Source organism: Tiliqua scincoides, chromosome 2 (genome assembly GCF_035046505.1).
Source record: "Tiliqua scincoides isolate rTilSci1 chromosome 2, rTilSci1.hap2, whole genome shotgun sequence".
Classification (NCBI taxonomy): Eukaryota; Metazoa; Chordata; class Lepidosauria; order Squamata; family Scincidae; genus Tiliqua; species Tiliqua scincoides.
In genome coordinates this window covers 158,172,573-158,190,579 of record NC_089822.1, presented here as the reverse complement: position 1 = coordinate 158,190,579, position 18,007 = coordinate 158,172,573, and the positions used below count along the sequence as shown (strand labels likewise).

Here is an 18,007-nt window from a genome sequence, read left to right as displayed (position 1 = left end):
AGTGGAAGAATCATAGGCAACAGAGCTGGGAAAGTCCATAGCCTGAGCTCCTGGAGTGTTGCTATCAATCAAACTAGGCGGTGCTGAGGTAAGTGGGCTATGGGACTGTTTGGATTCCAATCAGCTCTGTATATTTAGTGTGATGGCCTGAGAGAAAGATCAGGGTTAGGGTTGGAGTTTACACCCTCACATAGTACTTTGAGAAGAAGGTGTGTTCTCCAGTCCATCCACTGGCAAACCTGGGCCCATACTTCTACCTCACTGGGCTCTTTACAGCACAATACTATGCATGTCTCAGAAGTAAGTCCTATTATAGTCAATGGAGCTTACTTCTAGGTAAGTGTGTATAGGATTGCAGCCTTATAGCCCCATCCTATGCCCCCCCATAGATTCTGTGGTGCAAAAATGGCTACTACTACTTCCTGTGGGGGGGGGGCAGTTGTGGAGGTCTCCTCTGAGAAAGGGAACATTCATTCCCTTACCCAGGAGCAAGCCTCCTCAGCAGGGCCCATGAGAAGGGGGTAAAGGGGGTAATTTTTTCCCCAGGCCGAGGGTCAAAAAGGGGCCCCAGAAATGACCTAGGAACTCCTATTTTCCTATCTCACCTGGTCTCGCTGCCTGCATGGGACGCTGGGTATGTGGTGGCTGCTGCTATCAAAAGCCAATATGTTCTCTAGTGTCAAATCTGGGAGGAAACTGGCCTGCTAATAGTAGCTCTTAGGCTTGTGGATACTCTTACCATGAAGGATTGTATAGGAGCTCAGGGACATAGCTGCGGGGCTACAGCTGCTTCAGAAGCACGTTCTATGCAAACAGGACATTTTCCATTCTAGTGTGAATCTAAACACGATGATGATGCTAATTTTCTGCAATGATTTTCTATATTTAAAAGTTTTTAGAGAGATTTAGGAGTGCATTTAGTTATCCATAATATTATATCTAGCTGCTGACACTGCACAGGCAGGCAGACCTGGGCTCTGCAGTGGGAAGCCTGATAGACCTAGGCTCCAAAGATTTGTCTGGCTTTTGCTACCCTTCCCCTGCCTTGTTTTGCCCTCTCTCTGCCCCTGTTCTGTCCACCCTTGTCATCACCCTCTCCCACTCTGTTTCATCCCCATCCCCTTTGGGAAGGAGCCCAAAAGAAACTTTGTACCCCCTGATAAAATTCCTCTCAGAGTCCATGCTCCATATCATGGAGTTCACTGGCACAAGTCCGGGTGGGCCAGTGCACGGGATTGGATCCAGAAAGCGGACTAGGATTCAGTGACTGTTGCTGCTCCCAAACCAGCTCCCTTCCCAGACCCAATTTGCCCATCCCCACCTTGTCACCTCCCTCTTCTGCCCCATCAATTCCTCATTCCCCCTTCTCCCCACCCTGTCTCGCCTCCCCCATTATCTTATCTGCCTCAGCAATTCCTCTTGGATTGTTGATGTGCTCAGGAAGGCTTCGGCCTTCCTGGTGTTGCTCCTGCAGCATGCTACTCTGTGTACTGCTGAAGTGACTTTTAGGACTGCTTTATTTCAGTCGCTGGCAATGGAATGTGTGTTCTGCAGTCAGCTGGCCCAGTATGGCCATTTAACTCCTGGTGTTTGTTCTTGACACTTGTGCTGGGAAGTGTGAGCTATTCCAGCACTGATTGGGAGCTGAGTTTTCTTGTCAAGATTGCCTCTCTCTGCACCATCCTTGATTTTCTCAGATTTTACCTGCTTGTGCTCCCCCTTTCCTTTCATAAGTGTTCCTTCCGGCCACAGTTAGTCATTTATGACGCAGTGTGCTATGCTGTCCTCTTGTCTTAAGGAGTACATTGTGTCAACCTGTTCCACAACTGAAGCTTTGTCTACTACTATGCCATTAGTCTGCTTTAAAGTTCCTGGTTTCAGAGCAGACACTGTTCTGAATATGGAAAAGTGCACACTTAGAGCTTGTTCAGAAAATAATTGCATCTTTGAAGTTATCTTTTTCCTTTAGTGCTATGATCATTCGTATTTAAACGTATGGCTTGCATGTGCAATGGGGAAAGGGAGTGCGATAGGCATCAAAGCACAGAATTAAAAAACCAAACACCTCACCAAATATAAAAAAGAATAAAGTTACAATCTATAAAATTTACAAATCAGCAGTCAACGAAAGGCCAGTGAATATCCCTGGGAAGAAATATGTCTTCAGTTGACAGAAGAAGATGACTAGCATACAATTGTTAGGTAGATTTGCAACTGGTTGGATGACAGTACTCAAAGGGTGTTTGTCAATGGCTTCACGTCAACCTGGAAGACAGTTTTGAGTGGGGTACTCCAGGGCTCTGTATTGGGCCTGATTCTCTTAAATATCTTCATCAATGACTTGGATGAAGGGATACAAGGAGGCCTCATCAAATTTATTGATGACACTAAGCTGGGAAGAATAGCAAACACTATAGAAGACAGTATGACACTTCAGGAAGACCTAGACAAAATGAAATACTGGGCTGAAATGAATACGATGAAGTTCAATAGGGACAAATGCAAGGTTCTGCACGTAGGCAAAAATAAACAAAGACGCAGGTATAACATGGGAGATACCTGGCTTGGCAGCATAACATGTGAGAGGAATCTTGGAGTTTCAGTAGATCACAAGATGAACATAAGTCAGCAGTGTAATGCGGCTGCAAAGAAGGCAAATGCAATTTTAGCCTGCATTACTAGTGTGGCTTTCAAGTTGCGAGAAGTTGTGGTTCTGCTTTACTCTGCATTGGTTGGACCTCACCTAAAGTACTGTGTCCAATTCTGGGCACCTCACTTTAACAAAGTTGCAGCCAAACTGGAGTGGGTTCAGCGGAGAGCAATGAGGATGGTCAGAAGGCTGGAGAACAAGCCCTACAAGGAAAGATTGTGGGAACGTGGTATGTTCAACCTGGAAAAGAGAAGGCTGAGAGGGGATATGATAGCTCTCTTCAAATATCTGAAGGGCTGTCATACGGAAGAAGGGACAAATTTGTTCTCAACTGACTCTGAGAGTAGAACTAGATCCAATGGGTGCAAACTGCAAGAGATTCCAATTGGATATCAGGAAAAAATTCCTGATGGTAAGGGCAGTTCGGCAGTAGAACAGCTTGCCAAGAGAAGTGGATTCTCCCTCACTGGAAATCTTCAAGCAGAGGCTTGACAAGCACCTGCTAGAGATGCTCTAGGAGAATTTCCTGCTACAGCCAGGGGGTTGGACTAGATAATCTTTTAGTTCCCTTCCAACTTTATGATTCAAAGATGAGGCCTTTTCTGTAGGCCTGTATCAATGTTGGAACACTGTCTCCAGTGCTGTTCATCTGGAACCCAGCCCGATGAGTTTTAACTGCCAGATGAAAATAATGTTTATTAAAATGACATTAATTGCTCAGGCTTTTTTAAAACACACAATAAATACGGTATTTTTATTGCTGCCATTTTTACTCATGTTTATTGGTTATGTTTTTTTAACCTTGTTTTAAATTTATGGCGTTCAAACTCCTCTCCTGACAGTTGTTACGTGTACCTGCTGCTTAGCTGTCCTTTCTGATCTCTGTTACAAGGAATTTGGACCAATAGTGACCGGTTCTTTCTTCCCTACAAATTATAAGTCTGTTCCTCAAGTATTGCATGGTGTGTCTCCAACATTTCACCACCAGGAGGTGCTGGTGCTTGGAGCACAGCTCACCCACCAGCACCTGTGGACTGCCTCAGACATGCAGACTGGCAGTTCCTGCTGCATCCTGTTGAGCGAATGACACAATAAGCAGCTCCATGCGCATTAATATAAGTTACAGATGAGACCCAACAGGAAGTACCCTCTCCCATACCTACGCTGGACCCCACAGACTGTAGGACCTGTGATTTGTTTTACCCTTTAATTGAACCAAACGCTCGCTGCACTGGAATGCATGAAAAACAGAAATGCAATGAAACTGCATTTCATTGGCTGACAAAAGCATGTTTCTCCAGGTAGAGAGTTGTGCGTGCTGTTAAATCCAGTACCGCCTCCAAAGCAGTCCTCAACAAATGGAAACTACTGACGCTCCAGCCCTGCCCAATGCACTGGTTAAACTTTCCCAGCAATGCCCAGCAGTGGTAGTGCCAATTCTTGACTCACAACCCCTTCATCTCTGTTTTGCTTACGTCATAAGGATTAGGCAAAGATGTTTCATGTTTGGGATGGGGGAGCTCCATAGCCACCTCATTTCAACAGGCAGACTCAACTAGAGCCAGCTTCCCTGTTAAACACACACACACACACACACACACACAAAAATCTCTTACAGTTTACAGGGTGTACAGTTACTGGTCTTAGGGGTGTTTATGTTGCTTTTGTTACAGAAACCAGCTTGTCATGGTATTTTAAACCACAAAGCTTTCTGGGTAACCCAGAGTCCAGTCACTATTTTCCAACCTAGCCAACCTCAAAGGGTTGTTGTGAGGACAGAAAAGGGGGAAGGATCATGTATGTTGCCCTGAGTTCTTTGGAAGAACAGTGAAACACACATGTAGCTACTCATGAAAAAAATACAATTTCACGTGATTGACAGAACATATAATTTGACATATAATTTTTTTAAGTCTGGTGTTTCAGGAATAATTCAGATGCTCTTTTGTGTCCACATCAAATACCTGTGGGAAACACTATGCACAATTGTTACCCAGGCTCAGTGCCTCAGAGCTGGTACATACATTATATAGATAGGAGGAAAGAAAAAAGCACAACTGTCCTTCTATGCTTTCTTTCCTGCTTCGGCTGTAATGTCTGAAAAAGGAGTTGTGCAGCCTGTATGGAGAGGACTCCCAAGTGCCAAGTGTTATCTGGGCTTCAAGGATCTCACTTATATTTACTAAGCATAGTACTGCTTCCTTCTTTCTCTGCTCCAGCACGCCAGCTTTTCACAGTCGGGTCATTTCTTCACGTGTGAAACATAATTTGCAAATTACATTAGTTGTAGATAATGGGAATATGCTAATTAACTGCCACTCCATGCCCATCTGTCCTGTGTGTCACCTCCATTTTGTTCACCTTGACCATGTATCCAAATGTGTGTATCCTTCTCACCTCCTTGCCCACCATATTCTCTGAGCATAAATACCTTTTTGTTTGCCTATACAGGAGACTGCTGGCTCATTTCCATTGCATTTCGTGTGACCGGCCCTTGGAAATGGTGGTGCCCGGCCCGTAAGTACTCCTAAATGGTGCCCTTCTTACATGGTTTGTGCACTCATATTTATCTGGCTGTGGTTGAGTGTGTCCATCATAGAACATGAAGGTAGGTGACATAGATTTTAGTCTGGCTTAGTCAGGAGCAAGCCAAAGCATCTGGCAGTAAAGCAAAAAATCCACCAACCAGCAAGAAATTGTGGTCATTCACTGAGGAAAACAAAAATGGCTGTTGAAAACGACATGAAGGACTTTCTTCATCTTGTGCAATGTTTCCCCTTTGCTGATCTGGTCTGTTTATTGTCTTGACAGGCAAATCTCATCACTCCCTGCTGTGCCAGGGTTACCTGCTCACCCTTCCCTCCGGCCATACATGGTTTATGAAATGGAACAAATGAGGCAGCTCAGCCGCAAGTATGGAAGCATGGGGGGTTTCTGGTGTTTGCTTACTCAAAGGCAGATGGGAAGGGAACACTAAAGAGCCTGAAGAGGAGATTGAAGTTGAGGACTAACCTCTGTGTTGGGTTAGGTGGAAGGGCCTGTTTTTGGATAAATGGCAGCTGCAGGGGGCCCCAATCAATTGTGCATGAAGTGTAACATTACCCTTGAGCTGTTTTTCTGCTAAAAAATTTCCATCAAGACAGCCATTTGCCCCTGAAGAAGCTGTTTACATCAATGTATCTATTTAAAGATTTCTATTATTATTTATTAACAGTATTTATATACCGCTTTTCAATTAAAAGTTCACAAAGCGGTTTACAGAGAAAAATCAAATGACTAATGGCTCCCTGTCCCAAAAGGGCTCACAATCTAAAAAGATGCAAATGAATACCAGCAGACAGCCACTAGAACAGACACCGCTGGGGTGAGGAGGGCCAGTTACTCTCCCCCTGCTAAAAAGAGGAGCACCCACTTGAAAAAGTGCCTCTTACCCAATTAGCAGGGGTAATCCACTTCCAGTCCACTTTTGGCATAAAGGTCCTTTGTTAATGAAGGGCATCACATAATAAGTCGCTTGACCTGGCGAAGAGAGCAGCTGCAAAGAGACTCTACCTCAAGTGACGTTGCAGCAGGTGGGGATGGGGAGGGGCCAACAAATAGCTTGTAGCCTGAATATCACCTATGCAGCGAAAACAAGACTGTGGCAACACATTAGATTTTGGGCTGGCCTCTTTTACTTGCAGCATCTGGAGTGATGCGAGTGCAGTTGGATGGGCATTCCACCTCCCTCTGCAGAAGCCACTCCAGAGTGCCCTGACAGGAGCTATGCAGGGCTGCAGTTTTGGCTGTGCAGCCATGCAGTTTAGAGGGAACAGGGCCTCCCAGAACCCCTTCAGGTATTCTTTCCATAGGATCCTTTCCAGAAATTGTGCCTGGTTGAATGGGAAAATGCCCTTTGCTTTGTAGAGTCTCCAAAGCAGTCCTCCTGGTTCGCGCAACTCCACGTATACCTTCTTCTTCCTCTGGCTTGTGCTGCATCCATTTCACTTCATTCCATCCCATCCCATTCTATCCCATCTTATCACCCCAGTCTGAAATTAGGACCGGGCATTCGCTTTGATGCACTGGAGAAGAGTGCAAGTCTGAACAAGCTGCGCCGCATCCATTCCAAGATGCTCATGGATATACAGAAGGTGCAGAGGCACTATGGCAATGCAGCAAAGGTCAACGCTCAGATGATTAGGGAGATACTGCAGTCCCAGTGTCTTGGCTCAAGCCTGTACAACAAACGGTACGAGAAAGGTCTTAAATAGTGACTACAACTCCAGGGAAACAGGAGGCATAGCTCCATTATAAATCTCTTCCTGTATACAGTAATACCTCTGATAATGCTGCTTCCTTGAGTGCTGTCTCACTAGGGTATCTGTTATCCCGGGTTCATTGGCAACTATTGTAGCCAATGGAAGAAGTGCATTCTGGCCCATTTCCTTCAAGCCCATCAGTGCTCATTTCCTTCAATGGCATCTCCTAGAGCGCTATTTCAGATATCACTTGACTTTTCAGGATGGACCCTGATGTTAACAGAGGTATTACTGCATTATTTTTTAGTTAAACAGTGATCTCCATTCAGAGCAATCTCTGCTTTGAACTCCTAGTTAGGTGCCTGAAACAAACCTAACGTAAACCTGGACAACTTAGCTGCAAGGCAGTCAAGATGAATCGTTAAAATCAGAAACAAACAAAAATCTTCATTTTCCAAGCCTGAAAAATGTGCTCCTGTGAAGTTGTTTCCAGCAGCTTCACACACAATGAACATTCCTACACACACGCCACGTTTGTGAACAAGTGTATATGAATCCTGTGTGCAGATAATTTCTGCACTGGGAAGCCACTGTTTCTTCATAAGTGTATGCCTCATGTAATATCATCACAAATGGGAGTCTGCATAGAGGGTTCGTTTACATTCCTACACAGATCTCTGTTCCATGTAGGGATTCCATCATGCCTGAAGCATCCATTAATGTGCTTTCCTCTTATCATATTTACAGGTCTGCAGTGGGAATGAATGCAGATATATAGTGGTTTGTCTGGGTAATAAAATCTGGAATTCTAAAACAGGCTCAGGACTTCATTGGTCTGTCAAACAAGTCAGACCTGATTGTTATCACTTTAACAGTGTATTTACTGATGCTTGCAGATGGCATCCTGCATGGGGGGAGGGGAGCTTTAACTTATGAACCAGCACTCACCTCCACTGCCGGCCACTTACTTTCAATCAAGCAAATAGAACCAAGGTTCCAGAAATTCCTGCTATCCGGACTCTGATGTATCCATGTGCATTTCTTTTTGGCTTTGCTTACCTGCCGGAGCTGGTGCAGCTCCACCTCTTGCTTTTCTGCCTGAAATTTCACTTTCTGTCTGGGAAGCTGCCTCCCTATTCAGATGCTGGCTTGGGAAAGGATCCCATGTGCTCCTCATCTGTTTTATGTGCATGCATGTTGATGTTGCTGTCTAACAAATTACAAGGCGGGGAGACAAAGCCAGAGACAGGTTTCCGATGTATATCGAATGTGTACCTCGTACATCAGTTTATTTTGCTACCCAGAATAATGAGCTTTATCTGGAATGGCTCAATATTCTCTGCCTTATTGGGAACTGGATCTGACAAGCCGAGTTTTCACATTCTGAAAATATTACCATTGTGATTGAAATACTGGGTGACCATAAAAATGTGCTAATTGGTGACAGAGAAGTGTGTGTGGAAAGAAAGAAAGAAAGAAAGAAAGAAAGAAAGAAAGAAAGAAAGAAAGAAAGAAGCATGATTTTGGGGCTGTTGGGAAACAGACATTTTCAGGTTAATTTTTCAAAAATTCTTGGGCAGGACTTAACCCTAGACTACTTGGGAGTGGTGTTTGGCTCACTCCCAGGTATTTGTACATTTCTGTCTTACCTTTCACTGCAAGTGGAGGCTCAAGACAGCTGACTCAGCCATGAAATGTCAATATACCATTTAAAAAGTACATCCTAAATTAATTTTAAAACAACTGTGTCAAATGCAAACAGCCATCACCTTTGGAATTGCCAGGTCCTTCCTGTCTCCTCAGCAGCTCCACAGCCACAACAAAGGATGGCACTAAGCATTTGTCTTCCTTGCTCATCCTCTTCATCACACTTTTGCCTAATTTGGGAGCCAAAATAGTTCTGCTTGGTCCAGCCAGCTAGCAGTGCATTTGGGTGTGGTAGAAGACAAGGAGCTGGGACAGAGAAAGCTTTGGCTGTGTGTCCTTTGTGACGGCTGAGTTGTGCAAGAAAACAGTATGGGGCCCTACCTTGTTCCTAGACAGTGCTAACTGCAGCATAAACCTCTTATTCGCTTACAGTACACATGTTGGAGAAATGTGAGAGGTACAAGAAAGGTGCTCTGTGGATTATGTTTTTCCTTTGTGAAAGTAGATAGCTTAGGGAGGTAGCCCCTCCCTGCAGCCAGCTTGGGGTTTACAACAATATAAGAGTTTGGTTTTTTTTCCCCACAACAGCTGCTGGCTCAACCTGTATGTATCCCAGAAAGGGCCATACTACCTCAGCCTCTACCAGTGGGCAATATAACTGGTTTTGATTTTATTTTGTTAAATACTCACCTATATCCAAAATTCCAGGCAACAGAATACCAGCATAGTAGGCAAAGATCTAGTTAAGTATCTTTCTCCTGATGTGCTTGTGATGTTTTTAGTTTGCCAGGAGTTAATGATACTGAATGAGGTTCAAAAGCAGCATCTCCCATCTGCGCTCTGAAGTGGTACAGTCTATTTTACTGGTCTGTCTCAATATGCCGCCACCACCTTGTGTTGCCTGGATAAATCACCAATCCGCACTCATTTCTGTGAAGGGGAAAGCTTTGCATGAACACCAAAGTACATGGGTTCACTGTCATATTTACTGCAGTGGGTTATGGAATGTCCTTGGGCAAAGGACTATTCAGCAGGGCTTTCCCCCTAAGGCAAGTGGTTCTCAAACTGTGCACCGCAGTGCCTGAGGGTGTCACGGTAAACTCGCATGGGCACTATGGGATGTCCCCAGTGGCCTCTTCTTCCAACTCTCCCTGGTGCCCGCATCTTGGATCATGCAAGATCTTGCGAGAATTGCATGAGATCATTGCGCAGTCCAAGACGGTGGTGCCTGGGAGAGCCAGGAATAATGGACTGCCGCAAAAGAAGGGTGTTGTGAGAATGGCCAGCCTGCACAAGGAGAAGCATAGTGAGCCCTAGCATCTGGGTGAGAATATCTCAGACTTCCTGATATTTATGTATTGTGTAAATGCTATCCTACAGAAACCTGGCCGGGGTAACCAGTTTGCCTTCGAGGTCAACCGGGTTTGCTCTCTGGACTGGTTTACGAGGCCAGGTGTGTAATATTGACCCTTGATTCTCAACAGTGACAGACTTCCTGACGTGGCCGACTGCACCTATTTAAGCATACCTCGGCACTGTGGAGGCAGCCATACCCTAACATACCCGTACAGGCGCTATGGACGACTGCAACAGTTTGCCCAGTGTATGCTGCCTGATGAAAACAGCATGGTAGCAATGATGAAGGTAAATGATGACTAGCATGAATTGGATGGAGGACAGCGATAGAGACAGAAATCAGTATAAGTCTGTGGCTGAAGTTGCCCTTGGACTCTAAAGGGTATAAAAAGTAGTTTCTTGCCATGATCTGCTACCCAAACTACCTAAGGAAGAGATGCAGTCTGCATCCATCCAACCTTTTGTCACCTTCAGTCTGCCTGCGGTGCTCCATTTTCAGACTTTTTTTTTTTGTCCTCATTAAGAGGCACATGCTATCTTGCAGCGGGCCTGAACAGAAGTCATGTGCTTTCCCTTTCCTGGTCTTTGTTCAACAACCCCTCCCTTATTATTGTTTCTTTTCCTGATGCATCTACACTCATTCACAGACACCTTGCTGATATTGTCTGCTAATTTCTTTCAGCAGAAATTGAAACTGGCCTACTGCATGATCCCATCTGAAAGTTCTCCCTTCCCCTCCCCCCCTTTAGGCAAATTTAGGCTTATTTTTAGAAAAAAAAAAAAAAACCTTACAAACCTATGCCTTCAATTCTGAGAAGAGGAAGCACACATGAGTAAGAAATGCACAAAAGTAATATTGGAACAGCAAGGGACAAAAGAGAAATAAAATCAAAAGGCAATAAGACTAGTTCTGGACACACTTGTTGACCTCAGGCAAGTTGCTATCTCTAGCCTGGCTTCTCCACTTTTATAATGAATTATCTAAATGAAAATGATAACATGATGATTTTTCGAAAGTAGCCCTTTCTTTGCACTTTTCTTTAACAGCAAGAATGGTGGCTTGGCATTGATCCTGTGATATGCTTTACTTGCCACTAGCTCTTCTAGGATTTATATAACATATGACAGCTGAAAAACCATTTTTCTTTTGGCCAACCTCCAAAAGAGGTTAATTTTTTTTAACGTTCTTAAGTGCAAAAGAAAAGCCTTGTTGAATGAGGCCAAAGACCTATCTAGTCCAGCATCCTATTTTCCATGGTGGATCACCAGCTGCCTCTAGGAAACCCACAAGCAGGAAAGAAAGATCTTCTTCAATCCCATTATTGCTCCCCTGGTATTCAGAGACATATTGCTGTGGAATGTGAGGTAGAGCATAGCCATCATGGCTAGTAGCCATTGCGAGACCTGTACTCCATGACTTTGTTCAATTCCCTTTTGAAACCATTTAAGCTAGTGGCTGTCACGACATCTTGTGGCAATGAATTCCACAGATTAATGAAGTACTCTGCCAAGAAGTCCTTCCTTTTTTCTTTTCTAAATCTCCCACCACAGTTTCACTGCATGACCCTCTAGTATTGTGAAAGAGGGAGAAAAAGATATCTAGCCACTTGCTCCACAGCATACATAATTTTAGAAGTCTCAGTAATGTCCCCCCTTCAATGCCTTTTTTCCCCCCAAACTGAAACGCCACAAACTTGTATCCCATTCTCATAAGGAATGTGCTCCAGCACTCTGATCATTTTGGTTGTCCTATTTGCATCTCTTCCAGCTTCACAATGTCTGTCTTGAAGTGTGGTAACTATACATGGTATTCCAAATGTGGCCACATCATAGCTTTATAGAGGGACAATCTAATATTAGCAGTCTTATTCTCTATCTTTCTCCTAATGACCCAGCATAGAACTCTCCGCCTTTGCCACTGCTGCACACAGAGTTGACATTTTCATTGACCTCATGACCCCAGGGCCCCTTTCCTGATTTGTCACAGGCAGCTTAGACCCATCAGTGTATATGTGAAGCTGGGAATTTTTGCTCTGATTAGCATCACTTTATACTAATTTACACTGAACTCTGTTTGCTCCTCTGGAAGCAAAAATATTTTTTAGCTACAAAACATGCCAGTCATCCTTCTGAACCAGACTATGCTTGATGCTAGAAGCTACTAGACACATGTATAGCAGAGCAGTCATTTTTATCTTGTGACATGATTTAGAGAGCCAAAACATTAGGATGAATTCCCTGATTACATTAGCTAGCATCATACCCCCATGATGATCCATGCAGCTTCCCACTTTCCCAGTTCTTTTTAAAAATTCCTAATCTTCTTATTAGCTGTTAGATTCACCAGAGCACAGCCATTATTGTGGTCTCCATACCTCCCCCTAATTTCCTCATGTCCCCTTCACTTTCCATGTTCTAATGACTGATCACCAGTGCACAGCCTTCCCACGCCTCAGAAACCTCCTGGACATGACTAGAAGACACTTTTGGTCACCTCTGAGAGGTTCTTGAGGCCCTCCCTGCGGATTCGATTAACAGCAGAAATTGGTGGTGGTGGGGGAATGGATCCCCTTCAGATACTGAGGGCCGTACTATATATTCCATACTGTACCACCTCACTCCTTTTTGCCTTTAGTATTTGTTTTTGTTTTCCATTCAAGCGCCCCCTGCTGGTTGGAAATTGGAACATCACCGGTTAATATCAAAGCAATACTACTGTATTTAGTTTTCTTCAAACCTGGGACCTACCTCTAAACCCAACCTGTAAAAACTTTCCTGTAACTGCTTTTTAAAATTTATTTTAAAAGATGTATGTCCCCATATTTTTGAAACTCTTATATTCTCTTAAACAAATGCAAACCAAACGAAAATGGTGGTGACATTGCATTGGTGTGACAAGCCTTGGCACGGAGCACAATGTAGTTATGGGACATAATCTGTTCATCACCTGAAGTCCTAAGTAGCATTGTTGCTCTGGTGAGAATGGCAGGCCGAGCCCATACAGGATGCTGTTTCACCACAGATCATAGTAGTTGGGTTCTCCAAATAACTTTTTAAGTGCTGCACTTTTAGGACACATGTTGTTGTTTTGTTGTTGTGTTTTTAAGCATTTCTCAGCAACCATGGGAACCTAGAAGCACACTTAAAGCTGTGCTTCTTTCTAAAGGCAATCCTGAGGAAGCTCTTAAATGTTACAAATATATGCAGTAGCAGAATAGTTCTGATGACAAGTAAGATGTCTAATCTAGCAGGTGGAGACCAATTGTAATTAAAAAGCTGGACAAATTCAGATTACAAATCAACCTGCCTATTTTAACATTGAATGTGGGCCCAATACTATGCAAATTTCCGGCACTGATGCAGCTGCAATGCAGCCCCAAGGTAAGGGGACTGCCTCTTGACCGCGGGATGCAGCACACGCCCTGTTGGCACACTTCGATCAGTGCTGGAAATTTGGATAGGACTGGGCCCTGTGTGTACTAATTTACTTAGGGGCAGTTTCTTCCACCATTATTCCTTCTTTACCATCCAAGAGGATTGCTAAGTCACAACCCAAACACTAAATTTGTACCTTGACATTCTCTGATACGTGGAAAATAAGGCACTTGTAACACACAATAGGAAGAGGTAGGTGCCTGGGCCAAGGGAGAAATAGGCTGAAGATGTCATGCTTGATCAGGAAATTTAAAAGTTATAGCACAGATTTCAAAATTTGAAGGCGTGGTTGCCAACCTACACCTTCAAAGTAGGAAGGCTTCCCCTGGAAAGAAACTTCAAGCTTAACCATAAGGACTGGCCCTGATGGAAAGAAACTCAAAGATTTGTTTACAGCACAGTTTGGTAATGACTGCATTGTAATGACTGCCTCCAGGGCTGAAATCTGTTCTGTGTTTATTCCTAGCATGAAGAAGTTGATATACTGGGCCTTGATGGTCATATCTACAAAGGACGGATGGACACGCAACTCCCATCAATTACAGAAAAGGACGGTGAGTTTTGTGTTCCCTGTGTGAGTGTTTTGGGCGGCTTCACCCTTTTCATGGACACAATTTTAAATCATTCAGGGTGCAATCCTAACCAAAGTTCTAGCACCGAGGTAAGGGCAATGCAGCTCCCAGGTAAGGGAACAAACATTATCTTATCCTGAGGAGACCTTTGTGACTGCCCTTCTCCCTGCCCAACCGCAGGATGCAGCACATGCCCCACTGGCAGAGCCATGCCAGTGCTGGAAATTGGTTAGCATTGCACCCTCAAAGTCATAATGATAAGGGGTCACTGCTGCTAATCTCTGTTGTGGTGGGTCATCTTTTTAAATGTCCAATTCAGTCACTACGGGCATGTAGAATATATTATTTACGGTATGTAATTCTACTAGCATGTCTCTGAGATAGCTATTGTGAAATGGCTTGTTGAATAATCCCATCTGTAAAACCCACTGCACAAACATGGTTTCCTGGCATTGAAGAAGCCACTGTGCAACTATTCATTTGTGTGCATCGGAAGCACTGAAGCCTCCATTTACCCTGGTGCTTCTCAACCAATGGAACTAGTATGACCAGTGGCATTTTGCAGTGTGACAGCTGGTACTTGCCCTCCCCTCCCAGTAATCACCATGGGCACTGTCCAGTCTAGCCCAAACCTACTGGAAGTGGAGATGGCTAGGACAGTAGTATACCAGTGAGCAAGATGTGGCCATGCGGTTGCTTGGACCTTCCAAAGAGGCATGGCTTGGGGAAAAGGGTGCAGAGTGAAGTCCCACCTATAGGACAAGCTGCCCACTTCTTTCTCTAGTGGCAGGATTGGTTCTCGCAAAAGCCGGTACTTGCAAAACACATAAACACACACACACAGGTTGAGAAGCTTTGGTGTATCCTCTGTCTTTCTTCCACCAGGTTCAAGATCAAGAAACAAGCTAATCCGGTCTTCCTCACAAAGACATCATCCAACACTCAGTGATTTTCCCAACCTCCCAGCTCGTCCCCACACTGCCAAAGTGTCTTTGCGTAGCATGTCAGGTACTTGAAGCGTCAGATCTGGTTTGGACCAGAAACTACCAAGGAAATCTTCCCACAGAAGTCAGAGGAAATGAGTTACCTCAACATATAGACTCATTTTAAAATAGTTTCTAAATGGAACAGGAGAGTGATGGTTATCTACAAACAGCGTTTCTGAGACACAAACTACAAAGCCATCGATTTTTGAAGCACTATGGCTTTCACTGAAAATTTTTGGGATTTGTAGTTTGGTAAGATGCAGAGAATTTGCCCACCAAATTCCTTTTGAAGGAAAGCCAGGAAATATCATTTTGTGAAGACGATATGACCGATGAACCAGTTTAAGTCTGTAGAGCAGCTACAGACAGGCTGATTTCACTGTGCCTCTTTGCAGACTTTAGCCCCAGGGGAAGTAGCATGGTCCAGTTGCTATCCTGCTCAGCTCTTGTCCTGCTTTTTGCATTTCACTAGGCAATGCCTTCTCAGATTTAAGCCTCCCTGAAAAGCGACAACCCATCTCCTCTGTAAAGAACATTAGAAAAGCAAACTGAGATGCTTGATAGTGAATTCTGGGCCAAGTACCAATCCATCTTTCTATAGAATTGAAGATTCTCAGTTATATTGAAAGCTCTTGAAAAGCAAATACCATTGTTTTTCCACTACTTCTAAGGGGACTGTCTAAAAATTCCAATTTACTTGCAAATGGTCCCAAATTCTCCCCCCCCCCCGAAAATGGCCAGAACCTGTGTAAACACTCTGCCTAGGTTCCTGTGTATGGACACATGGTAAGAAGGAATTCCTAGTAAAATATGAGTAAAGAACACTGTACAGACAGGGTAAGTCCTGCTACATTTCAATATCCTCTCTACTGCATGTGATAGGAAGCAATAATAATAATAATAATAATAATAATAATAATAATAATAATAATAATAATAATAATAATAATTAATAATGGAGGTGCATGATTTCTTTTTAAAGTTCTGTAAGTGAAAAGGGTAGCTGGTGCTGGGGATTGTTTTGCCAAGAAACCCTTGGAGAGCCCTTTTTACAATGGCTCCTATGGAGACAAACAGTCACTGGCTGACTGATTCTAGGTCTGTTTGCAATCTCCATGCCTGCCAATCCATCTGTCCATTATCGAGAACTCCCTTCTGGTTGCACTGAGGTGCTGAACGATCACATCTGAGATGTAATTGCAAACACAGTCAGTTAGAACAATTGGACTGCATGCCAGATGGATTGAAGAGAACTGCAGGAAATCATACAGCATAGCCCAAGAGCACTGTTTACTTACCACTGACTAACACGGAAATGTGCAGAACCTGCCAATGAACTTTGCCTGCCCTGCACAGACTTTGTGGAGAAAGCAATGGGGAGCAGGAAGAAAGGAAGAAGGTGAAAGGGAAAGGAAAGATCTCTTAGGGAATGGAGAAAGTAAAGCACTTGGGTACTTTCTGTACAAAGTCAACATGGGTGTGCCAGTGAGATCTGGTTGCAGGAAAGAGTTGATGCTCATCCCTCTCACAGCCTTTCTCAACGGCTGCTTTACACATTATAAAATTGAGCAACACATCAACTGTACCTGTGATGTACTTTCACACGCAAAAGGCAAATGCACCTCGTTTTGCACAGGAAATAAAAAAAACCCATATACACCTAAGAAAGGCCATGCCAATTACAGCTCCCACGACCTGTATGCAAAGTTAAAAACAGAAGAATCATGTTTTCCTCTCATGTAATGAAGCATAACGCAGTGTCGAGAGAGGTGCTTGCTAATTTCATGTCATAGGACGTGGGTTTGAATAAGAGTGGTCTGTGCCAAATCACTGTCTGAACCCTCCCCAACTCTGCCATCCCCCCCCCACACACACACACACGGGGTCCACTTGCACTCCTGCAAAGAGAATTTCCCTCTCTCTTCAGCATCCGGGGCTGCCATCTCTCCTGCTTCCTCTAATGGTTGTGGGAAGGAATGACTGCAGGACCCCCCAGCATTCCCTCTGCTGGCCACTATAAGAAGAGGCAGTGGTAGGAGAGCCAATGCTGGATGTCGGAGGAGGAAGGTCAGCCCCCTCCACCTCTGTTGGTTTCACTGACCTCTCTCCCTTGGCATCCAGTGCTGCTACTCCTTCCTCTAATGGCTGCAGAGAGAATGCCAGGCTGCTAGCATTTCCTCTGCTGGCCACTGGAGGAGGTGTTGGTGTTGGCAGCCGTGCTGAACTCTGAGGGAGGGAGGTAACCCCTCTCCATTTTCCTCTTGCATGTTACTGCATGAGAAGTGGGTGCATCTGTCTGGACTCCATGATGCAGCAGGCTGGGGGAGGTGGTAGACAGGTGTTGGTGACCCCCACCAACTTGCTACCTCCACCAACTTGCCACCAGATGCAGTTTTCAACTTGTGTCATGGATGGGCCAACCTTGCCCCGAGTCTAGTAGGCCTGCCCAGTGCTTTGTGCGTGTCAGCAAGAGGTCAGGGGGAAGAGTGTCTGTTAAGCAGTATAGCCTTGATGTTGGGCATACTCATTTCCTACATGCCTTGGCTATGCTGCAAAGGGCAAAATGTAGCTGCAGAAATGTAGCTGCAAAATGTCCTGCAGAAAGACTGATAGAACCTGAGGTCTGACATTAAGGTTCATCAACAGAAGTCTCCAGGCCTGTCTCTTCTTGTATACACTTTAACCCAGAAACTTCCATGGCTTTTGTAGTACATGTACAGTGACTCATTCACAAGTGATACTGACAAGTGTTTAAGATTCACTTTGTGATGATCTGTGTTTAAAAAAGAAAAGAGGATAACGTGCTAGAATACATTTGCATTAGTTTCTCTTCCTAAGGAGGAACAATCTCTCCAACTCATCTTAGGGTTTTTTGTTTTTTTTCTATAGGCAGGAACACCTACTTCATACATTCCCTATCTACTGAATGCTATAGCCACCAACAAGATTTACATTATCAGGTTACAATCATCCCAAGAACTGTAAAGTACATTCCTTGTGTACTTCATTTGAACAGGACTCACTCACTATCTGCACCAAGACTCCTTTGGTGTCAAGGCCCTTGAACTCATATCATGCTATAGCCAACACAGTTTCCATCCAGGAAATGCTGGAGAGTAC

The 18,007-nt window shown here is 44.2% G+C and overlaps 1 protein-coding gene and 1 long non-coding RNA gene across 11 annotated transcripts in view; one reads left to right on the top strand and one right to left on the bottom strand.

Moving 5' to 3' along the window:
* QRICH2 (glutamine rich 2) overlaps positions 1-18,007 on the top strand; it is a 52,912-nt gene that overhangs the window by 34,068 nt on the left and 837 nt on the right. For 7 of the 10 annotated variants that reach the window (XM_066615092.1, XM_066615091.1, XM_066615094.1 and 4 more), the window contains 6 exons: positions 5,102-5,167; positions 5,462-5,563; positions 6,681-6,881; positions 10,023-10,182; positions 13,796-13,883; positions 14,787-14,909. In XM_066615092.1, the coding sequence (XP_066471189.1) occupies positions 5,102-5,167; positions 5,462-5,563; positions 6,681-6,881; positions 10,023-10,182; positions 13,796-13,883; positions 14,787-14,909 (740 nt within the window). Of the gene's footprint in view, positions 1-5,101; positions 5,168-5,461; positions 5,564-6,556; positions 6,882-7,638; positions 7,684-10,022; positions 10,183-13,795; positions 13,884-14,786; positions 14,910-18,007 lie in introns of those variants that run through there. The other 3 variants (XM_066615093.1, XM_066615099.1, XM_066615100.1) reach the window with 3 other exon arrangements.
* Positions 5,834-18,007, bottom strand: part of LOC136640174 (uncharacterized) — a 32,824-nt gene continuing 20,650 nt past the window's right edge. Inside the window, exon 3 of the long non-coding RNA XR_010793774.1 lies at positions 5,834-6,867. This is a non-coding gene — a long non-coding RNA (uncharacterized lncRNA). The remainder of the gene's footprint in view (positions 6,868-18,007) is intronic.